At 38.2% G+C, this 24,732-nt stretch overlaps 1 protein-coding gene across 1 annotated transcript in view; it reads left to right on the top strand.

Annotated features, from left to right (window-relative positions):
* KPNA3 (karyopherin subunit alpha 3) overlaps positions 1 to 23,503 on the top strand; it is a 51,555-nt gene extending 28,052 nt beyond the window's left edge. The window contains exons 3-17 of the mRNA XM_069881454.1: positions 2,988 to 3,077; positions 3,274 to 3,303; positions 3,407 to 3,459; positions 3,863 to 3,958; positions 6,134 to 6,219; positions 9,064 to 9,150; positions 9,565 to 9,734; positions 10,863 to 10,907; positions 13,272 to 13,403; positions 14,562 to 14,690; positions 16,301 to 16,405; positions 16,542 to 16,613; positions 16,713 to 16,875; positions 17,765 to 17,859; positions 20,763 to 23,503. Of these exons, the coding sequence (XP_069737555.1) occupies positions 2,988 to 3,077; positions 3,274 to 3,303; positions 3,407 to 3,459; positions 3,863 to 3,958; positions 6,134 to 6,219; positions 9,064 to 9,150; positions 9,565 to 9,734; positions 10,863 to 10,907; positions 13,272 to 13,403; positions 14,562 to 14,690; positions 16,301 to 16,405; positions 16,542 to 16,613; positions 16,713 to 16,875; positions 17,765 to 17,859; positions 20,763 to 20,861 (1,452 nt within the window). The 3' untranslated portion in view covers positions 20,862 to 23,503. The remainder of the gene's footprint in view (positions 1 to 2,987; positions 3,078 to 3,273; positions 3,304 to 3,406; positions 3,460 to 3,862; positions 3,959 to 6,133; positions 6,220 to 9,063; positions 9,151 to 9,564; positions 9,735 to 10,862; positions 10,908 to 13,271; positions 13,404 to 14,561; positions 14,691 to 16,300; positions 16,406 to 16,541; positions 16,614 to 16,712; positions 16,876 to 17,764; positions 17,860 to 20,762) is intronic.
* Positions 23,504 to 24,732: the final 1,229 nt, after the last annotated feature.

Genomic DNA, 24,732 nt, shown 5'->3' with positions numbered 1-24,732 from the left:
ATTTACTCATGGACAATTGCTTGAAGGAGAGAGACAAGCTACTTATCTGTTCTTCTTCTATAACTATGTGTTCATTCACAACCTGACCTTCTTTCCTCTGTCCAAGTCTCTAAGAGATTTCTAAGGAATTGGAAGAACTTAGAAAGAAACACATTCATCACTGGTTTTATGTCCACAAGCAGAGGGAATTTGTGCATGCCTCTAAATAATATTTTAGGAAATCATTTTACCTAACGGTACTTGTATAGAAGTACACACACTGAATAAAAATGAAGTGTGCATTGAGTAATGGTTACAGGCAGGTATTCTTTCTGAGGTTCTTTGGGTGAAATGGCATGGAATAATCCAGTGCTGTGTCCACTGGCTTGCTTTAGGCTTACTGCCTGGTGTTTGTGGAAGGTGATTTTCCAACTGTTTGGCTGCTGAAGGCCATGCAGCTCTTTCCTGCCATTCTGTGAGGATGCTGTTCAGTCACCTGCAGTATCTTTGCTTTGTTCCACCTTTATTCTCTGTATTCTAGCTGCCACCCTCCTGGTATTTCCAGCTATTTAAGAGAGGATTTCAAGATAAATCTTCATTCTTGCTTTCTGGAGTAACTGGATACCATAGCCCTTAATTTACACTCTAACAGAGGCACAACTCTGACAAACACGGAATCAGAACGATGTAATTGTATATGTTGAAGAGACACATCTGTACAGGGATATGCATTCATATTCAGTACCATGGTTGTTATACTGTGACTTTGCTTTTTGCATTCAAAAACTCCTGGATCTTTCAAGCTAAAAGATGCATGGTGTGGTTTCAACTTTTTCTGATTGGTTTTTGGGGAGAAAAAATACTGAGGGTGCATGATAGATGCAGCCCACATGTATGTGGATATCTAATGTTCTTATCAGTCTTAGTAATGTGATCTTTGTTCCAAGTGGATGCCATCTATTTAATGTCAACACAATTGAGAAGGCTTTGACCTTATTTAAGTTTCCACTTACAATAGCAGTGAAGTAACATGGTTTTAAGTAGCTCGTGCATACCCTTTGTGTTTTGGAGGGATTTCAGTCACAGCTCTAAAAGATGTGCATTCTGTGCTAGTGTAGATGCTTTTGTGGAGAGCAACACAGAACAGTGGTGTACCAGTTTCTCACCTTGAATGTGGGGAGAGCTCCTTAAGGTCAGAGGAATCGGTGATGGGGAAATATGCTAATTCATTCCTAAATAGGAGAATCTACTCTTTGAGCTCTTGAGAAGTTTTGTCTTTTTTTTAATGGAGAAGAAATGTAAAAAATAACAAATAAAATAATGTGACATCTCCTAACTAGAATTTTCTTTTCAGTAAGTTCAGTAAAAATAGTTTGTTTGCTAAGTTCTTGACTATTCTAGATATTTTGTCATCTTTTCAATCAAAGAATCTGCGAGATATCTGCATCTAAAAGGCTTTTTACAGAAATTTAAGGGTAAACATCACCTGTCTTACTTGCAGGATCTTGCAAAACACATACTTGATACTGAATCATTTGTTTGAAAACCAAGTATATGTATTACTAACTGAATCTGTGAATAACAATTGTTACAGCAAGTGAGTTTTCCAAAAAACCCACAAAGCTCTTTCCCTGAATTTTATGAGTGTGAGATGTAGAAAATCCCACCAAATACTTTAGGCAGAACAGAATCAGAAAGCTACCTTGTATGCCAGTAGTTTACTGCTAATGAAAGAAACTTATCCTTCCCAGTAAATGATATAATATCAACCATTTAACTTGCTCCACCAGGTAGCTGGCAATGGTTCTGCACTAAGACCCCTGTTCCTTCATGCTGTGCTTTTTCAGTAGACAGAGTGTCTGCTGGGCCAGTATGCACCATCCTCATAATTAAATATATCTCCCTGTACATTCATGTACTTGTTGATTTGCTCACCACCATGAACTGTGATGATGCCTCTGAGTGGGAAGAGAAGGGCAGTAGAACTGGAGACATTGGGATGTTCCTTCGGCTTCGGTTCCATCTCCCAGAATTGGCTTATTTTACTGTAGCAGCACAGCTGATCCTGTAGGAGTCATCCATCCAAGGCAGAAAGGAAGCCCTTCCTCCGTGGTGAGATGTCTGTAGTAGCGTCCTGATTTTGGCTGGGATAGTTGGTTTTCTTTCTGGTAGCTGTATAGCACTGTGTTTGGGATTTGGAATGAAAATAATGCTGATAACACACTGATGTTTTTAGTAGTTGCTAAGCAGTCAAGGACTTTCCAGCTTCTCATTCTGGCCTGCCAGCAAGAAGGCAGGGGATGCACGGGAAGCTGGGAGGGGACGCGGCCAGGACAGCTGAACCACGCTGGCCAAAGTGGGGATATTCCCTGCCATACAATATTATGCTCAGTATTTAAACTGGAGGACGAGGCCAATGATTGCTGCTCGGGACAGGCTGGACATTGGTCATTGGTTGGTGAGCAGCTGTATTGTGCATCATTTCTTTTGTTGTTGTTTATTATTATTTCCCTTCTGCTGTCCTATCAAATGGTTCTTAGAGGAGCTTAGGCTGGAGGGTGCTTTGTTTTAAGTCAGGAGTTAGGCTAACAGTGTGAATGGGAAATACTCCAAGTCTCAATGTACATGAAGCGCAATACTTTACACACAAGATGAAAATATTTGTAACCAGGGAACTTTGAAGTAGGTTTAGCTGAAAAGTAATCTTACACTGAAAAATAATTTGTTGTATGTGACTAAATGTTAATGTCATGCAGATCTATGTGTATTGTAAATATCTGTTAGAAAATTCATCCCCAAACTGTAAGCTTTAATTCATTCAAGTGTCACGGATTGACATAGTTCTATCTGTGATTAGCAAGCTGTTAGATTCTTACAGCTGAAATACTGCAAATTCTATTTGCTGGTACAAACACCTTTAAAAAACCCACAGTCTTAGCTAAACAGTTATTTTGAAAGAGGCCATTATAATGTCACCCTGTACTAATAAATATTGTCTTTCTTCACAGAACAAGAGAGATGAACATCTTTTGAAAAAAAGAAATGTTCCACAAGAAGAAAGTTTAGAAGATTCTGATGTTGATGCTGACTTCAAAGCAGTAAGTTCCTTGAATCTGGAATTACTTCTAAAACTTCGCTGGTGTCTCAAAACACTTGGTTTTATTTTAAGACTAAGTCTTACAGTTATTTGAAAGCAAAATTATGAACTGATATGCTGTAATTAGTTTGTATTAAATGTTTAAAAATAATGTAATTTAGCAACAAAATTACTAAATAATTTTTTTTCTTTTCAAGCAAAACGTAACACTAGAAGCTATACTGCAGGTATGTTACATTTAACTTTTTTCCTTTTTTTTTTAAATTTCAAGTTCATGCTCAATGAATTTTTATTATTTACTGTTGGTTTTTGGTTTGCTTTCTTTTTCAGAACGCCACAAGTGACAACCCAGTGATCCAACTGAGTGCTGTCCAGGCTGCAAGGTAAAAATAAATAAAGGCACAAAAGGGAGCCTACAGGAAGGCTGGGGAGGGACTGTTTACAAAGGCTTGCAGTGACAGGACGAGGGGCAATGGGTATAAACTGTAGAGGGGCAGATTTAGACTAGGCATAAGGAGGAATTTCTTCACAATGAGGGTGGTGAGGCACTGGCACAGGTTGCCCAGGGAACCTGTGGCTGCCCCATCCCTGGAGGTGTTCAAGGCCAGGTTGGATGGGGCCTTGGGCAGCCTGATCTAGTGGGAGGTGTCCCTGCCCATGGCAGGGGTGTGGAACTGGATGATCTCTAACATCCCGTTTAACCCAAACTATTCTATGATTCTATATTTCCAATATATTTTTTTATGATGAAAGTTGCTTATTTGAATTTTACATTTAATTTCACAGAAAACTCTTATCCAGTGACAGAAACCCACCTATTGATGACTTAATAAAATCAGGAATTTTACCAATTCTGGTAAAATGCCTAGAACGGGATGATAAGTAAGTATACTATAAAAATGTTCACATTTACTGAAAGTCTGCATCCAAAAAAAAAAAATTCTCACTATTTCAGGTGAAACTGGGGATTCATAGCACCATACAATCTAACAACAGTGGTTCACATTCCATGACAGCAAACTATAAGTTCTCTAGGAGTGTTCATTCTGCCACTGAAACGTCATTTTATTTTTTTTAAACCTTGCATGGGTGTATCCAGCTGAAAGAGGAAACGTTACTGAATTTCTCATTGCTTTTGAATATTCCAGATGGTTTTTGTTACCTGTTTTAAAGAAACCCATCTCAGACATATTGTGTGTCTTTATGTAAAAGCAGAGAACATGCCTGGTTGTGAACAGGGCTCTTCTCTTGGCCACAATACGTATTCCACAACCCATGTGCCCTTATTCAGATAGATGGGGATTGACACATTTGAGGTAAATGTTTTAGCCTGTCTTTGGTCTGAGGCAGCCATAAATGTATTTACAGTATTTCCATTTTCAGTGTTATTTCTGGAGCCACGAGAGCTAGAAACTTACAAAATGCAAATTGGCATTTTGGATATAATTTGGTGGTTGCAAAAACATGAAGCATGAATAGCTTTGTTTGTAGCTTGTTTAACAAAACAGTTGCTTAGAAGGCAGTTGGCAATAATGTTCACATCAGGAGAGCATTTTAAAATGGGTCATGAATGCCTGTCTGCTCTAGAAGTGGATGGTTCAGTGCTGAGAAAATTTTTTTTGATAAGCCTTTTGAAATTGAACTCGCCATTTTCTTAAGCAGTCCTTTTAATTACGATTGCTGTACGTGGTAGAGGTAAATTCTGCAAAGACTTTGTATAACACATTGTTAAAGCTGTTGTTCATTATAACTGAAAGCTTATCACAAGAGGAAGAAAAGGAGGACTGACCTAGAACTAGAATTGTAATACATTTTCTCCTAGAATGTATGGGTTTATAAATAGCTGCTGGCAGGTACTATTTGTTTTTACAAATCCTTATTTACGCCTCTGTGGCCCTACTGTCAAATTCTTCTCTGATCCCATCCCCACTTAAAATGCTTTGGGAACTAATGTGCAAAAAGCTTAAAGGAAGCAAGTGCTATGTGTATATATTTCTATAAAAAACATAATTGATAAAGACCCCAAAGAGCAAGGACATGAAAAAGTCACCTAACAGTAAATAGTCTTTGCTCCTGACAAAGCCAGACACCTTATTGTTACGCCAACCACCATAAGCTATAAACTTTGACAGCTTTTTGAACTCCTAACCTTTAGAATTTCCTTGATCAACAGTTTCATGCAAACTGTTTTACTAAACTGCTGTTGGCATAGACAACAGTTAACAGGCATCTTGGAAGAGATGTTCCCCCAGCTTTCATAATGTTTGTAACTAATTTTATCTGCATTTAACATATCAGTTTAAATACAGGTCTGTTGCTGTCTTTTCATACTGATGCTAGGTGTTGCATCCTGATGAAGCAGAAAAATGTTGTTATCCCAGTATACCAGCTTACATTTGGTCTGGGATGTAATGTTAGAAGGGCCAAGCTTTTATTAGTTATGGTCAGACATGGGCAGCCTGATCTAGTGGGATGTCCCTGCCAAAGGCAAGGGGTTTGGAACTTGATAATCTTGAAGGTCCCTTCCAACCCAAACTATTCAATGATTCTATGGTTAATTTATTGAGAGCTACTCATGGCAGCAAGACAGTTTCACTTTCTTCACTAAATATGAATGGTGTTTGTATCAGCTGGATATGAACAGCTCTTTGTTCCTCTTTAGGGAGGTATAATTAAATTTTGTGATGAGGGATGCTAGAAATCTTTTATACAGGAGATAACTAGCTGTCTAGAGTAGCAGTCAGCTTCGCTGTTTGGGAAGTGCTTCAACAAGCATTACTGCTTTTTTTTTTTAATTAATATTACTAATATGAAGTCAGGATGATGGGCTGTTTACAGTAGGTCATGGTGTATAAAATCTGATTTTTTTCTTACAGGTGTTTCTCTGAAACATCCAGGCTTAGAGTCTGGGGTTTTTTTTGAAGAAACTTTTAGCCCAGTGGCACTGCTTACACATAGAGTATCTCAGGGTGGATACAGCTAGTAATGTTGAAATGAACCATAAAATAATCTGCAGATGATGTTTCAACCTACTACTATACAATTATTTCATTACAGTCCTTCATTACAATTTGAAGCTGCATGGGCATTGACTAACATAGCATCAGGCACTTCTGTACAGACTCAAGCTGTCGTGCAGTCTAGTAAGTATCACCCTTTGGGTTTGGGGGGGTGGTAGATGTTGTGGGTAAAAGGTAAAAGGGAAAATGCCATTTGTTATCAAAGCCATTAAAATAATAAATGCACATCTATCCTTTCTCAAAAAAATTTCTACATTTGCTCTTAAACGTTAAACTGCTTGTGACTGATGATTAATAGTGATGATCTCAGACCTGGTTTTCCCATAAAGAAGATAAAGAATGACAGATGATGTAATGATTATGACAAAAAATATTAGTCCTTTCTAGTTCTTGGGTTGATTTCTGAAATCATGTACCATTAATTCCCCTATGGCTAAAACTTATGTTGCTAAGTAATTCTTTCTACCTCAAAGGTATGTTCATAAATCTTATTAAAGTTGTTAAATACATATAGTTATGTAAGGTCACCCATTATAATGCAGAGGTAAGAAACTTACCATCCTTTCTTTTGCCATATAATTAGCATCTCCTATACACACCATGTTGTTTGTGCTACGTAGTTTCTTGCTTAACCAGCCTATAAGACTTCAGTTATGAAAAGAGATTGAAGATAAATTATTAACAATGATTTTTGAGGACTACGTATCTATAGGTTTTATGTATCAGTCACCTTTATGCAAAATACAACGCTTTGTCATTAGACAGGATACTATAGATAAATAATTTTATAATAAATTGTCTTGACTTACTCATATTGAGTGTTTTTATGTGGGAAAATGATGACTTATTTATTTGATTTCCTATTTTCAGTGTATATGAACCTGCATTTCATATCAAATGCTGTTCTGTACATTTTAATAGCTACTAAGATATCTTACTACACAAAGAAGGTACTGGATCAGTAGAATAAGAATGCTTATCAAAATGAGTTTGGGATAAAAATATAAATCCTTTATAAAAAAAATAAACATCTCTAATTTGTTTCAAAAAACCCTAATGGGATTTGAGCACCTCTGTTCTTGGGTTGCTAATCTTTAAAAATCAATTCCCAAGTTTATTCGTCCTTCCCAACTTGTTCATTGGTTAGTCGTTACTTTCTTCCTTTTTCAAGTCCCACAGTGTTATCACATTTGAAGAAATTAATCTAATGAAAAGGCTGTTTATAGTATTAGCTTTGCAGAAAAAAAAATCTGGGAAAAGTCTTGAAATAAAAATTAAAATTAGAATGAAAATATGTGCAGCACATCCAACGCATTGCTGTTACCTGAACAGTTACCAGAAGTTCAGGCTGGAATATCTCTCCCCCAAAATCTGTTTAGCTAATGCTTGAAAAGAAGAAAATGTGAAAAAAAAATACTTCAGAGAAGCAAAAAGCATTTTCCAAGCTGTTCTCCTGAAGAAAAGATGTAAAACTTTTAGTCTAAAAGTCTTGCTGCTTTGGCTGGGAGATGACTAAAGGAAAACAGCATCCAATTCTACTCCCTTTAGAGAAGGGATGGTGTGAGGAAACAAAGTAATAGGCTCTTGCAGCTGTAGAAGAAACTGATTCAGCCTAAATACATAAGAAAGTGGCCTTCTGCAATCAGGAGGGACAGACGGCGGTCAGAAGGCCCAGCAAAAGAGAAGCACTGTAAGCGCAGAACAGATCTTGTCAGGAGCCAGTGTGGAGCAGAAGTAATTAATTTTTTGAGAGCCGTAGATCAGAAAACCTGCAACACATGCTTTCATAGACTGTGCTCCTGCCAGAATGCTGATAGGAAATAATTTCATTCCTGCTTTTGATAGCATACCAGGATTGTAGTCTAATATAAACTACATACTTGACCGTCCTCTCTGAAATATGTTGAATACATGTATGGCTGAAGTGGTAGTCTCAGTGATCATTGAAAAGGAAGCTGGAATATTCCACTTGAGCTAATGGAAGTGGGGTGATTGTTACAAGAACTGCCGGAGTGTTCTTAAGCAATGGTGTGTTGCTGTCCCTCCTCACTTGTCAGTTTTAGGCAACTGCTGAATTATTCATCTGTGGTGGGGAAGGAATTCTAGGTTGTCTTTATTCTTCATCACTCTGTATTTTTCAGGAAGCTGCATCAGGGGATTTTGGCTCATTATCACATGCTAAATTATCAACAGAATATTGATTCATAGTTGCTCACAAATTGTGTTGCAATTTTCTGATGCTAGTTTGACCAGAAGAAATAGTTCTTTTAACAGCATATACATAATTAAGTCTTAATTAATTAATACATATAGATGTAAAGAATTGCTGGAAGAATTACTACCTTTCAAACAGTATGGGTTGTCCAAAGGAAAGTAGTTGCATGGAAATAGTAGATGGGTGGTTTTTTACCTGTACTAAATATATTTGATTCAGCAGAGACTGATTAAAATCAGTACCACTTCCTTAATCTGGTATTTTGCCTGCGTTATATATGAGCAAATTAAAACGTGTTAGTATTGGCAGATGGACGTAAATCTTCACTGCGTGTGGAAGCTAACTATAGCCACCTCTTGGGAGGAAGCTATTTTCTTTTAAGTCGAGATGTGAAGGACATTTGCATGAGTAGGCATATCATTCTGCTAGGTATGCGTTGTGAATTACCAGGACATGAAACCTCACACCTACATCCCTGAGGCTCTTGCATATCACTTTGAGAAATGTGGGGAAATATTTGCATGTGGGGAGCATTGTTGTTCGAGAATTCCTTGTTCTCAAGTCTGGTTTTTCTTTTTCTTTCTCTAGATATATGTAGAAATGTTTAACAGAGATTTTTTTAATGCTCTTCGTCATAGAAACATTTATCTCAGTACAAGGAATGGTAGTGAAAGTGTTTTGTATTAATTTATCGAAGTATTGCACATATATCATGTTCCAGTAAAAACAAACCTGATCTTTGCATTCCATAGATGCAGTACCCCTCTTCTTGAGACTACTTCATTCACCACACCAGAATGTTTGTGAGCAAGCTGTCTGGGCTCTTGGAAATATTATAGGTAACTCCTGTTGTTGTTGTTACAATGATTTGAATTCAGGGAGCGTTTAATTTTAGAATTTGACTTTTTGAACATTGGCATTATCATATGAGACTATGTTTCCTCTAAATTCTATGGCTTATTGTAATTTTTCATGCGGCCAGAATTACAGATGTGCAGCCTAATTTTTTTTTTTTTTTTGTAAGAACAGTATCGCTTGCTGCACAAAATTTTAACAGCATAAATTTATGATTTATGTCTCGTAAAATATACATACGTACCTGTATGTATGTATATTTAATTGAGCACAAACCATTGGTAATAGACTATTGGTGAGGAAACATAGAATTTCAGTATCCCAACATGTCATTGCATACATTTCAGGATTTTCCATTTGTAATGTAATTCCTTTTACAACAATTTTCATTTCTGTAGGTGATGGTCCTCAGTGTAGAGATTATGTCATATCACTGGGAGTTGTCAAACCTCTTCTGTCCTTCATCAATCCCTCCATTCCCATCACCTTCCTTCGGAACGTCACATGGGTCATTGTAAATCTCTGCAGGAATAAGGACCCTCCACCGCCTATGGAGACAGTTCAGGAGGTAAATAAAAAATTACGAGACAGATAATTTTTTTTTTATATACTCTTGACTAGAGGCCGTGTGGTTTACGTTGTCATACTATGACTTTATGCATGATTTTGCCACTGTCTTCTGCCATTTACCAGTTGTTAAATGAGGTAATGTGACCAATTTGATGCTTCTGACTAAGGCTGTAATAAAGGTATTTGTAACATCTGAAACCGAGTAAAACTGAAGGCTGATGAGCCATATATTAAAATGGACACAACAAAAAATTAACATGCTAGGAAGTGTTAATGTACTCGGCACTTCATCATTTTATCAAAAAGGGCTGCAAATGTGATTCTATGTATAGAGCTATTCAAATGTAATTATTTTCAGTAAGAGGAAATGTAAGTAAATTAGGAATGTAGTGCAGTTTGTGTTTCGACTAGCTGTGAATGTACAGTCAGTGTCAAGTCACCGCTTGAGAAGAGAAGCATCTCAAAATCCTTTTAAAGTGGTGAACATAGCAAATGCGATGTTTATAGAGTCAACACAGCTGGTACTGTTTGGCTGGACCTGTAGTTGTATGTAAAGTTCTTAATTTTAAGATAAATTCCAAAGTGTAGATACAGATTTTGAATCCATGTGAAGTATAATATTGTTAGCAACTAATCTTTAATGAAGTTTTAAAAACAAAGCAGAGAAAGGGGAACCTTTTACAGGAAATACTTTACCAAGCAAAAATACCCTGTTCCTAAACAGTCTTATCATATCTCAGTTTTACATTTTCTCCATATGTGAATACAAAAATATAGTTTTACTTTAATCTAACAAAGTTTTATATATTGATATTAGGCTAATGATTTTTGTTGTATTGTGTGGTAACAATGCTTTCAAAATAGCAGGGGTTTGTCTTAGCTGTGGTGTTTGCTTGTCTTTCCTCAATACATAATCTTCTGTGTGTGTGTCTTTGAAATACATACATTATGTTTAAAATTTGTAAAAATACAAGACAGTACTGTATCTTTTACATACTTTGAGGGAATGACCAGCTACTGGGAAGTGTGTGAATGCAATATGTTAATGCAGTCTCAAGCTAAGCTTGGATTCATGATTGTACAGCCAATTTTATTCTGCTGTAATGACTGATGAACTTCTTTTCAGATTTTACCCGCGTTGTGTGTTCTCATTTACCATACAGATATAAACGTAAGTAATTTCTAAAGTTTTAGATATTTAGATTCTTTGCTTTCTCTAGAGAGAATATGCTGCAAGGTTGTGTTTAAGTGGCAAACTTGATTTGGTGTGTTAATTTATGTATAAGTAGTAAATGCAGAAATTAATATGAAGACACCATTTTCAAAATATCTTTTTCTAAAAAAAATTTTTCATCCTTTACCTTAGAAACTATATTTTAAAAAATCCTGTCTTGCAGAACTGAGCACTAGAAATTTAAAGTGCCAGCTTTACCATCACTTCACTTTGATTCTACCCCAATTTATCATTTTGCATAGATGTTATATAAAGCACGTGTAGAAAAAAATACATGTAATTCTAAATACTTGTCCAATTGAATACTGTGATCATATGGGTGAATCTGACTTTTGTAACCTGTTGGGTGCCTGACTGTTGCCTGTTTAATTAAAATAGCGTCCAAAAATATATACTTAAGTACACAGCAACAGTTTATTGTTGTCATTGTTATGTGGCTTCTTTAACGATTTTTCTTCAGGTTTTTAAAACTAAATCTTAAGTATTTCCTGTATTGCTGATACACGAGTTCATTTTCTGAGTAAAGTCCTAGAGGGGTGGACTTCCTCCAGAAGTCTTATAGTTGGGATTTCAGGATTGAAGAGCTGTGTAACCTAAGGGATACTGAGCTGTTCTCCTCCTCCTGTCAGGACTTTGTAATGTCTTTGATTCTTGCTCCCTATAGTCATGCTTTTTCCATTCAGGGAAGCAGGAATTGAAGCCTTGTGGTGGCTCTGGGGATTGAGCATAAGATTGGTAGAATTGTCTTCTGTTACTTCCATGCTGTGGTGTTGATGTTTCTGTGGAGCCTTTAGTGGTGAAATGGTCTTGGCTCCACGAAATACATATTTGCAAACAACTTTATTTGGGGTTTTGCCAGGATTTTCCCAGTGTAATGTGAGTGGGAGATAGCACACGGTGACTTCCCAGTTCTTAATTTGGACAAACCTGAATGGAAATTCATAGCAAAACCAAACATACTTCTAACCTATAGGCTTCTTTTTCCCCTGCCAAATTTGAAAGCTTTTGCAAGCAATGATTGTGCAAGAGCTTCTTGAAGTAAATGTGAGACTGTGATGCCCAGTTTTGACAGATCTCAATTAGGGTGCCCATCTTTTTGATCCTGAGAGTCAGGTGCTAGTTTGGAGGTGCAAGTCTGGTCCCAGCCTCTCTGTACTGGAGCAGCAAACCTATCTTTGGAGATGAGTCAGTGATGCAGGTAGGTCAGTCAACAGTCCTATGAGCACTTCTGGTGGCTGTTGCTCTCATCACCTATAGGGCTGTGGGGCAACAAACTGGTGAGGCACCATCTCTCACTGCTTCTGCTGCGTTACTGGCTCCACTGCAGCATGTCTGCTGTCCCTGTGGTGTTAGCAGGTGAGGTCAGCAGCAGGCGTTGTCAAGAAAGCATTAGGTCTGTGCTGTCTGGTCACAGAGCTGGATGGAAGCAGCCTGTGGGTCAGGACTTTAAAGTCCTTCATACGTTTCGGTGCTGTGGTATTTAGCTATTTAATAGCTGGAACTTTTAAAAGGGTATTTGTTTTGCAAGTGGAGTAGATCTAGATACCTTGACAGATGTTGTGCTTAGTGGGGTCCAGAGTTCTCTTCCTGCAGTTCCTAACATCATCTCTTAAGTGATGGGATAGCCCTCTTCCTGCTGGCTTTGTTTCTGCTTTGGGTACTTTTCCGCAACTGTAACTTCTGTACCTTTATTTTTTTGAAGACTTTCAAATCATGTTTATCCAGTCATCTGTGACTTAATATTTATTTTCCTTAAGGTGCTAGGGCATGATAGTTGGCAATTTCACTTCAGAACTGCCCTGTGGATCAGAAATGCTGAGGAGTATGTAAATGGATTAGGGACTAAGGAGTCTTAGGTATTCTGTAATCAAAGATAGCACAGCCAACAAGTTATAGCAGTGCTAGGGGGCTGGGTCAGTATTCTCTTTAGAAAGTTTCTGGCACAACCACTTATCTATCTGAGCTGGTTGTCCATCTTTGAGATGCAAATCAAGCCTAACTGTTTACCTTTGTGAGATGCTGTGTGCTGCCACTTCATGCACCAAAATGTGGTGTTTAATTAAAATTCTTGAGAGAAGACATAGAAATTATTATTATAGAACAAGTGGCTCCAGTTTTTGTAGCTGTATGTAATAATGTACCATTTTACTAATTGGGTCCTGTTGTAATGTTTGGGGGTTTTCTGTAACTAAATTGCATGCTCTTCCCCGTTGGACATATGGAATGTTGACTGCTAAATTAAGACTCCATTATATGGATTTTACTGTTCAATGTGTAAACCATGTTCTTTCCAATTTGTAGATCCTTGTGGATACTGTTTGGGCCTTGTCCTACTTAACAGATGGTGGAAATGAACAGATACAAATGGTGATTGATTCAGGAGTTGTACCTTTTCTAGTTCCACTTCTGAGTCATCAAGAGGTTAAAGTTCAAGTAAGTCCGGTTCAGTTGCTGTTGAATAATCCAGTGTAAGCAGTTTTCTAAAACATGTGCCTTAGCATATTTATTAGTGGAATACTGAGATGAGCACCTATAGCTACATTTGTTGCAGGTAAAACTGAACATAAATGTTGCCTAAACTGGGGTAAAAAAAGATTATTATAGTGAAAGATAATTGAAACAAAACAGTTCTAAGTAAAGTGACAGGTTAAACATTTACTTCTGTTATGTGATTACCATTTGTGTACCTTCCTTTTGTAGTCTTAAAATATTTAATCACACCAGGTTCTACGTTTTTCAGATTTCAAGTTAATATGCACGTTTTTTCTGTTGCTGCTTACGTGGTTGTGCATATTCTGTCTGAATAGCTTATGGAAATAAATTCATATTTTGGGACCTTTAGAATGTTAAAATATTTACGGATGCTAAGACCTTTTAGTAAAGTAAATCTCTAATTAGCTACAGAAACTGAGCTTGTTTGGTTAGTTTCAAAGGCAAAGGGAAACTAAAAGTTAATTAATGTGTGCTTGGTTTTTGTAAACCAACCATTGTAATTGGGAACTTTTTATGTATCTGCGCATTTGTCGTGTTTGCTCAGTTTGTACTTAGGGTGAGACTTGGCTGTGTTGAGATTTGCCAGACCAGTTCACCTGGTGAAAAGGAATCTCTGCAGTGTTCTTTCACATGTAAAGCCTTTGCTAACCAATACATAAAGATCCATTTCTGAAAGTCGATCAGAAGAAAAGTTGTTGGTTTGGTTTGGGGTTTTTTTTTTAATTCTGAGTGTAGAGCTGAATGGGGAAGTGAGCAACCTTAGCAGACACAGTCAAAGCCTAGAAACATTTAGTGTAACTTAAGTCAGATACGCATTGAATCAACTCTTCTATTGTTTTAATATTCTTCTAATTTCTAACCTTTACACTTTGAGTTGAGCTGCAATGCATCTATTCACTAAAATGCTATACTATGAGTTTCTGTTTTGATGAAACAGTACTCGTTTTTAGGATGTAGCTCTAAGGATGAAGTGCTAAACTGTATTTTGCTAAGTGGCTTTATAAAGAGACGTCTTAAAGTGATCTTTGTTTTAGCATAAGTGACAGTAATGTCTTTAATATGCAATTTTTTTTCCCCCTTTTCACTTCGGATGTTCAGACAGCAGCGCTAAGAGCAGTAGGCAACATAGTAACTGGTACAGACGAACAGACACAAGTTGTTCTCAATTGTGATGTTTTGTCTTACTTCCCAAATCTCCTGACGCATCCAAAAGAGAAGATAAATAAGGTATGATTTGTTTCTTCCTAACTTAATGTTTTTGTTTAAGAAGTAAACAGTGGCCTGTAGCATATTACAGAAGAGTTTCTTATGGCTATTCCCAGTGTGTGAACAATTTTCTATAAAGGTGCAGCTTTTGAGGCTGCTGAGGACAGGGCTAAAGCTGAACAGGTATAGTGAGGATCCATGTTGGTGTTGGTGCCCAGTGCTTTTGGGGAGGACTGATGGGTTTTGCTTTAGAGTGTGATACTTTTTTCTTTCATTTGCAAAGTGAATAACTGGGTATCTTGCATTATAGTTTTTTATAAATGAAGAGCATTGGTTTTGCTTGAATTCAGTGAGTTGAGTAAGAGTGATTCAGTTTTTCCACTACACCTTTTCATAGTGGAGTTTCTCTTGCTCATCTTCACCTTCAGGGGCATAGAGAGTATCGCTGTCCTTTTCTGAAGACTCTCCCTGCACTTCCTGTCCTTCCTTTTGGCAGAGGTAATTTCAGTGCTGCAAGGACTGGATGGAATGAAGGGAATTAGATGAAAGTGATCAGTGCCTTCTTTTCCAGAGCTGTGTTTCACGTTATCTGCATTTTTGGTTAATCATTTTGCCATCTTCCATTGCAAAGATGGAGCTGGCTGAGAAGGCAGCTTTTTTTGTTCAGCTTATGTGACTCCCCCACTTAAATTTCCCCTCAACGGTACGGTATGTGCAAGGAATCTGTTTCTTCAGGCCCTGTCAACCGTCAAGAGTTCTGAAGAAGATACCGATGACAGTTCAAACTGCTGTGATTCTGCCTGCCCTTCTAGCTCTCACAAAAGAATGATGAAGAGCTGGTTTTGAATGCCAAGAAGGGAATTATTTTTGTATAAGGGGAGTCTAGAAATGCTTTAAGTGTGTTGTGAGGGACAAATACAAATAAAAGCATCCCTGAAAAATTGAGCCCATTACGTTTGTTTTTTCCTGTAGTACTTAATAACTGGCTGCTCTCCACATCTGTTTGTCTTTTACTTAAGATTGGAGCTTTTTTAAGATGTTCGGGATTGCCTTGACAAGTTGTCCCTTTGTAACCAGGGATTTGTAACTGCCATTAAATCGCTCTTTGCCAAGCGAAGCCTCAGGGCTGAGAGTCCTGTCTGATACTTGGATGAACTTTGTAAGCTCTGCTTCACATTTGGGAGCTGGAATTGAGCTGTCAGCAGTAGCACTATGGGATAAGTCTTTTTTTTTAATAGGAGGTTTTACCAGTTTTCCTATTTCCTTTGCAAAACTGAGTGAAAGTTTAAAACATGGCTGTGGTTCCAGCAGTGCGAAGTGGATATAAGGTTTACATCAGGATTGCTCCTGATGTATGGAGACATCTCTTGTGTAAATAATAATCTGGCTCCGTGAGTTAATCATACTAATTTTACACTGATCCCTTCCCTGTTTGGCTTTCACAGGGCAATAAAAAAGTTTGTGTGCTGGAAGTGCTGTGGGGAAGAAACCTGGAGGTTGTGTTTAGTGATTGGTCATGGTGCGATTTCAGGTTCTGAAGTTGTTTTTAGTTTGGTGGTTTATGGGTGTTTTTTCTTTATCTGTTAACTATTTTTTAAAAGTGTTTGCTTTTTTGTTTTGTCCAACTGTAGGAAGCAGTTTGGTTCCTTTCCAATATCACAGCAGGAAACCAGCAACAAGTTCAGGCTGTAATAGATGCTGGGCTAATCCCTATGATCATACACCAGCTGGCTAAGGTCAGTCAAACTATCAGCTATGCAAGTTGTCATTCTCTTTTTATAAATCTGACACGAGGAGTCGGTGATTTTGAGTAATAAGCTTGACAGATGTTTCCGTGCTGATTTTAATGAGCTATTAATTTTATTTCTTCAGGGGGACTTTGGAACACAAAAGGAAGCTGCTTGGGCAATTAGCAATTTGACAATAAGTGGGAGAAAAGATCAGGTATGTATAGTGGAATTTCACATTGTCACTGAAACGTCGCACATGCAGCCATTTGTAAGAAGCCCAATGTTGAAAGCACTTCTTGTTTTCATTATTTAGGTTGAATACCTTGTACAGCAAAATGTAATCCCACCGTTCTGCAATCTACTCTCAGTAAAGGATTCTCAAGTGGTACAGGTGGTGCTGGATGGTCTGAAAAACATCCTGATAATGGCTGGTGATGAGGCTAGCACAATAGCTGAAATTATAGAAGAGTGTGGAGGTGAGTGCTTATTAGGCTTCTAAAAAACTTTATTTGCTGGATATTATTCTATTTTCCCCTTGCAGATGTTGGTATTTATTACAGCATTTTTTTATCATGGGCTATTTAAATAAGCAAGTGAGATGTTTGTAATGAGAGAAATTACTTTTTTTTTTCCTGTTTGGTTTAGGGAGCGTCACATTAGAGAAAATCATTGAAGGAGCTTCTTTAGTGTTCTAGATTTAAACGAGAATTGTACTTCTCTTCATTTGATTATTGCATGTACTTCATTATGTAGAATACACAGTTCTTGCTTTACTTTATTGCCTTGGCAGCAGTTAGGATAATAATTTCATTACAGACCAAAGCAGGATGAGGAGTCAGGCTCTTGGATATTGGAACCCAAGTTTTAACATATGCTAATTAATGTGTTATAGTAAGCTAGTGGTAAAGGGATGCTTAAACTTCCCAGTGAAGTAAGTTCTTTTTTCCCTTGTATTATGCCATTCCCAATTTGAAAATGAAAATAGGGTTTTAATCTATTCATTCGTGTGAGATTTGTCACCTTGTTTTAAACCTGTATGCAACTCACAAATGAAGCCACTTCCTTTTGCTGATTTACAGAAACACAATGACTGGAACAACAACTATGTAGTAGCTTATGTACGTAGTACATGCTGCGTATGTAGTCTTACCAAAAAAGAGAGAAGCTTCCATTATTCCTTCTTCATAAAATGTGATATTCCATCACATGCAGAGGTTCACAAATTGTGTTAGACAGTATTTGCAAACTGAGCTGCATCTTTCCTAGCGTTTTTCAACAGTAATGTTTTGTTCTATTCCTTAGTTGTTTTCAAAATAGTAATTCAGTTTAAACTTACAAAACTCTTCTCCATTTTATTTCATGCAGGGTTAGAGAAAATTGAAGCCTTGCAACAACATGAGAATGAAGACATTTATAAACTAGCATTTGAAATCATAGATCAGTATTTCTCTGGTGATGATGTAAGTATGCTAAAGATGGAAGAGTGTGTGCGCTGTGCTGGTAGCTTAGTAAGTACATTGTCATTGTTCCTCAGTTCCAAATGTCATGAACACAGTTTATCTGGGAAGTCAGATTTCCCGCTCCTTTTTCAATACAGCTTCCCTTAATTGAAAGCCTTGGAAGAGTTTCTCAATGTCAAGAATTTTCTTCAGCAACATCAAGATGACTGCTCTGGTTTTGTCTCACTGACATGTGAATTGACATGTGATTACTTGTGATGAGGATCTAAACAGTTCTCTGGTTCTCCTTTTTACTTTCTACTGTGTCACTCTGGAGGGGCGCGTGGATCCTTACTTTCAGATAGATCGGCTCTGTATTCGCTCAGTCCGGACTCTGCATTGAAAGAGTCATCAAAACTGTAACACTTTCTGCAACTGATTTGATTTAGACCATCTGATACTTTCTTGCATCCTGATTAGGTATTTTGACCCTCTGAATTCTAGCTCTTTCTGTTACTGGCTGCTCATGAGTGCCTCGATAGCATAACAGCAAGCAATTTGAAGACAAATGATAGTTAACCTTGTCTAGGCCATCCAAGGTGTCTGTAGTTCTGCAGCCTAGCATGCTATCTCCAGATGCCGGCTCTAACTTCAAAACTCGTCAATTTTCAATTCATGGGTCCTTCATGTGGTTGCAAAGTTGGTCACCAGAAGCTTAGATACGTGGAAAGTTCCTTATGCTTGTAATGATTCTGTGTGCAGTGTCTAATAGAGTCCAGAATGACTCTGAGATTTCTATAACTAACTAAAGAGCACAACCTAGTTGATGCAGGTGGAAAAATGCCTATTTGAGGTTAGCACTCCCCTCAGTGTGTTTACTTTTTATGTAACCTAATGCAATTTAATCTATCTGTGATTTGCTGAATTTACTTCCTTTAATCAGGAGAAGACTTTACTGCAGATTAGTTTTTATACTGTTACCACCTTTTCTGAGGCTTCTGAAACTCAAAATTGTAGAAATTCCATTATTGGGAGTTAGGAGTTAAAACATAAACCAGATTTTTTTTTTTTTATGCAGGAACTATAAGTAGGAAATAACTTTTGTTGTTTGAGGACTGATGTGTAGAAAAAAAAAAAAAAAGACAAGAGGAGACAAGGCTGTTTGTTAGAATGCTTGGCAGCGTTAAAGCTGCCCAGGAGTATTCCTGCGTTCTGTCACTTCAGGATCTACTGTATTCTCATGAGATGGTGCTGGCTACTAGGTATCCCTTCACTGTTAAGTCTCATCTACTCCTTTGCTGAGTCCTGTAAAGTGCAGGAGCACATACTTTAGGACCAGCACGAATGGCTTCCTGACTTCAGTCGTTCAGTGAAAGGCGTGGGAACCTAGCTAATGTCACTTTGTAGTACCTTGGCAGAAGGCAGAAGTGCTGGTGATCAACTCACAAACATTTTACAAAGCATTCTGAAACCAAATTCGATTTTCATTTGGGTGTGATGTGCTCCATTCTTCCTCTGGAGGATTGTTGCTGTCACCGAATGCCTTAATCTCTCCTTCCAATTTACGTATTGTCACCCAAAGTAAAAAGAAACAAAGATTTTTAGGTGAATCAGTTCAGATGTCCACACTACTCCGAGGCTGGATCTCAGAAAGCTATTTCAATTCCACACTCAAGGGCTCTTACCTGCTTCAGAATAACACACGGTTTGAAACAAAAACACACGGTTTGCAACAAAGCTGGTGAAAGGGCTGGAGAACAGGCCTTATGAGGAGCGGCTGAGAGAGCTGGGGTTGTTTAGCCTGGAGAAGAGGAGGCTGAGGGGTGACCTCATTGCTCTCTACAACTACTTGAAAGGACGTTGTAGAGAGGAGGGTGCTGGCCTCTTCTCCCAAGTGACAGGGGACAGGACAAGAGGGAATGGCTTCAAGCTCCGCCAGGGGAGGTTTAGGCTAGACGTTAGGAAAAAATTCTTTACAGAAAGGGTCATTGGGCACTGGAACAGGCTGCCCAGGGAGGTGGTTGAGTCACCTTCCCTGGAGGTGTTTAAGGCACGGGTGGACGAGGTGCTGAGGGATATGGTTTAGTGTTTGGTAGGAACGGTTGGACTCGGTGATCCGGTGGGTCTCTTCCAACCTGGTTATTCTGTGATTCTGTGATTCTGTGAAATGAGGTGTATGGTTCCTGCTGCCGTATTTGTAGAGGCGATGTGTTCAGATGCAGCTGATGATCTAGAGGAGGATGGGTAGGGTTTGAAGTTGTGCATATTGATGCTACTGGCCATACTATTTGCTGTTCCAGAGGCAGTAAATACCTAAATTATAACAGCTGTGGGTGAAGCTGGATACTGATGCCTTTCATTCCATATCCATAGAGTAATGAAGTGCTTCTGGTTAAAAAAAAAAAAAAAAATTCAGATTACACTTATTCAGAGCAGTTTTATATAGCTCTCATAAGTAGTTCTAAATCCTTCAGATTCTGATAGGAGATACCGAGTACTCTTTTAAGCTTTATATAAGTATTTCTATCAGCTGCCACTAAAAATTATTTTCATATTGGAAGAAAATGGGAGAAAGTGCAAAACTAATTTTAGAATTCACAGCTAGGGATTAGCCAACTCCAGAAGTACTAAAAATTGGCATTGAAATTAAAGTCGTACAGCTAAAATAGCAGCTGCTTTGGCCAAACAGCAACCCAGTCTCTAACCATTTCAGTTTTCTGTTTCCTTAATGGCATTAGAACAGAGTTGATGTGTTGTTCTTTTTAAACATATTGGGGGAATTGAATTGCAAAAACTGATCTAATTTTGTTGCAACAATATTTTGAAAAAAGAAGAAAAGATCAACTTTTTGTGAATCTCTTCTATGTGTACCGAATGGTGCGGAGAATTGGCCTCTCATGTATTTTTCTTGTTGTATTTTATAGATTGATGAAGATCCCAGTCTCCTTCCTGAAGCCACTCAAGGAGGTACTTACAACTTTGACCCAACAGCCAACCTTCAAACGAAAGAATTTAATTTTTAAGTTCAAAAAAGTGCAGCTTCTCTGTCCCACACCAGTATGAAGCACCACCAGATGGCTACCAAGTGAAGAAACAAAAGGCTCCAAGACACACATGCCTCTTCGTTTTGATGCTTCTAAAGCAAGCCATGTATCGGTCACTTTGCAGTTGCCAAACGTCACTATCACATGGACTATAAATGCATATGCATGATCTCTTAAACTGTTTCAGAATTCTTTTTAACAGTCCCAACTACCTTTTTTTTGCCTTTTCCCTGGTGCCACACGCTGACAACCGCAATCTGCAGTTTTGTTAAGAATATTCCATAGTGGTGGCACATTGGCTTTCCACGGAAAAGTAGCTTCTTTGGAAAATGGTGCGCTGTGGATCAAGACACTTTGGTATGATGCATACATTTGGGAAGACTTTACAGGGGCCCAGTTTGCTCTGAGCCTCCATCATCGTCCTCCACAAACATATTTTCATATACTTTATGTGGAAGAATAGATTCAAAAATGCAAGCCAAATGAATTTCATTGGTGAAACTGAAATAAAAGTAACTTTAAAAAAACAAAACACTTGGCAATTGATTAAACACTTAAGTTTAAAACAAAAAAACTACTTCAGCTATCAGTAATTGATGTGTGTTCATTAACTGCCTCAGAAACCAGGGTTGGAGAATGAACTGTAGATTTGGACTGGTAAAGCTTTTGCCATTATACCTAATTTTTGAGAACAGCGAGCCCTATTTGACCACTCACTTCAGCCTGTGTGTTCCTGCTGTTTTGAAGTAATCAAATGCTGTGCATGGTATTTTACCTGAGCTACAACCTGTTATGGACTTGAACTTCTGTTTAAGCTGAAAGCAAGAGTCCCAGACTGCAGGAAAAAAAAAATCTGTCCAAAAACATATTTGTTAAAAAGAATCTTGCTTTCAACTTTCAGTAGTCAATATATTTTGTTTTAAATTGATAATTGGATATGGTTGATTTATATTGGGTTTAAACTGTGGAGCTTTCATGTTTACTGTAATTTAGTCTTAAACTATTTTTTACTTAGTAACCAGTGCTTATGATGATGTGGTTGGCAACAAACCAGCAACTACTTAGAAGCGTCATAAAAGCTTCATTCTTGGAGTATTGGAAGAGTAATTCAGAAATTAGTCTCAAATCTTATTCACATGATTAAAAAAGATGCAAACTGGTTGATGTGTGAGGCTGTATGGAAGCTGCCATTACTCAGCGTAAACCTGATGTGCAGCGCACATTAAATAACTTTACATAAGGTATGTGAGGTCATTGCTTTTGGAAAATCGTCTGACCCAGTCATTTTCAAAGGGGTTTTGGTGTTGCTGGGGTGAAGATCGATAATTCTGAAACTCTGTAAGCTGTCACACAAACTGGTTTTGTTGCTGTTGTTTACTGGGTGTAATTTCCCAATGCATTGATGTGAAGGGATAGAAAAATCTAAACTAATTTAGTTATTGGATGTGGGTTGTATTTACTGTGATGAAGATAAGGACAGATGCCATCAGAGCTTTGTGGATCAGCTGTTTTTCCACTGATGAACAACGCATAGCAGGTGTGCATTCATTAAATATATATCTGCCAAGGTGGAGCCACTTTAAAGAGTGAGTTGTCTTGTATCTCAGCTGGATACAAGCGTATGTTTAAACTGCAAGATTTTTACTTGCTAGATAATCTGTTTTAATATAGTGGTTTGGCCTCTGATTATTTATAGGTTTTATAAATTTTAGAATCAATTTCTCTTTAAGGTGGCTCAGATTTTTCAACTCTTGTGCACATAAAATTGAGTTGAAGTTCATTGTGCCTTTTTTCTTTTCCCAAAAGTTGAGTTGAAGCTTCATATGGTAACTGCATCCTATTCACACACTATAGTCTAAAATCTTGAAACTGTGTGGTGTTCGCTAAGAAAACTAAACAATAAAACGTCAAAGTTAGGTAAGGTCACAAAGTTTTTTGTGAAATTAGGGTTCCAGAAGATGTTATTGTGAACAAATATTTCCCCCTTTCTAATGCAATTTAGTCTCCCTCTGTGCCGTATAGACTGACGGATACCCTGTTCAGCCTGCAATCGCTGTTGTCCTGGAGATTACGTACAAAATCGATACTGAAACAACAGTTTTCCACTACTGTGAAGATTTGATCCTTTTCTTGCACTCAATGCATTACATTAAAAGTGAACATTGGAGAACTGGGTAAGGCAGGACAAAGCGTTTGCTCAGTTCTTTCTGTTGTGACCTTATCAGCTTTTGATTGGGATTGCACCATTTCATAGTTAATAAAGGAAACAAAGTATATTGCTGCACTTTTACGTTTTCAGAACAGTGTTTAAAATTGCATTGTTTTTATTATTTTTTTAAACTATCAGTTAAAATAGACTAAAACGTTCTTTCAAAGAGGCATCTAAATGTGTTCCTAATTTTGTATATGGGCTTAGGTTTTGTAACCAATAAAAAGCTGCTATCAAATACTATAAAAAAAAATTCAAGAACTTATTTTGAAGATTATGAAACTGCTTAGTCTTCACAGACTGACTTAGGGGTTTTTGTCTTTGACTAGATGTTAGTTAGCAGAACTCCGCATCAAAGTTTGAAGTATGTTACAAGAATGAATAAAGTAACCTAATGCAGTTGTCTCTGAAACTTTGGATGGTGTTCCAGTACGGAGTTTTGTACTTTTGAAGGAGGTGTTTCCCAGACGTGTACAGGAGGCCACGGTAAGTGAGCTGCAGCTGATCTATGGAACTGTATGAAATTGTGACTTAAGTGTCATAGAATCACAGTTTGGGTTGGAAGGGACCTTAAAGATCATCCAGTTCCAACCCCCCTGCCATGGGCAGGGACACCTCCCACCAGACCAGGTGGCCCAAGGCTCCATCCAACCTGGCCTTGAACACTCCCAGGGATGGGGCAGCCACAGCTTCCCTGGGCAACCTGTGCCAGGGCCTCACTGCCCTCATCATGAAGGAATTCTTCCTTATGTCTAGCCTAAGTCTGCCCCTCTTTCAGTTTATAGCCATTCCCCCTCATCCTATCACTACAAGCCTTTGTGTCAAGGGTTGGAGGTGCACTGTAGCTTAAAGAAGCTTTCACAGGCTTCTTATGCCTCCAGAAACATTCTTTCCAGGCTCCCCATGCTCGGCTCCCATGGCTGAGTTAGCACTAATCTTGAGCTCGGGATGCTGTACCAGGAGTCCCTACTCCTGCTTGGTGTGTGTTGAGAGGACTCGTGCACTGGTGTTGGCTTTAGGCAGCAGTGTGGCCTTCCATGTCTCTGTAGATGGGAGGGACAGCCCGTGTCCCTTGCTTCAGGCATGAGTGACCCCATTGGGGTGCCGTTTAGGGATAGATTGGAGGCTGCCCTTGTCCAGCAGCCCCCTAATAGGTACAGTCCTGCTTTAATTATGTGGCAGTGCTAGTGCAAAAAAACCTCTTCGGAAGTGCTTGCAACTTGGCAGCTACGGCTTTGCCGTCCTTGCCCCCCATCGGTTGGGTGAGTCACCTGGAGAAGACTCTCCATGAGCAGGTTGATGATGGAGATGAGCTTCCAGTGCCTTATTTTAAGCTTTGTGAATGCTCTTCCATGGGGATATAAAGGATAAAGATCTCAAAATAACCCAGCCCCCATTTGCAAAAGCAGTTAAATCTCTGGTTCCTTCAGCTTTCAGTTGACAAAATGAAACTGTTGAATCATGTGGGTGTTTTGGAACCTGTTAATCATCCAGCAGGTCCTACTTGGGTGACTTGAAAGACACTACATTGGAATAAAGAACATATAATTTTAGGAGACATCTTATTTAGAAAGATTAATACCTAGAGAATATCTTGATGCTCCCCATATTTCTAAAAATGGGAACACTAATTTTGTTTTG

Source organism: Phaenicophaeus curvirostris, chromosome 1 (genome assembly GCF_032191515.1).
Source record: "Phaenicophaeus curvirostris isolate KB17595 chromosome 1, BPBGC_Pcur_1.0, whole genome shotgun sequence".
Lineage (NCBI taxonomy): Eukaryota > Metazoa > Chordata > Aves > Cuculiformes > Cuculidae > Phaenicophaeus > Phaenicophaeus curvirostris.
This window is presented reverse-complemented; position numbering and strand designations above follow the sequence as displayed.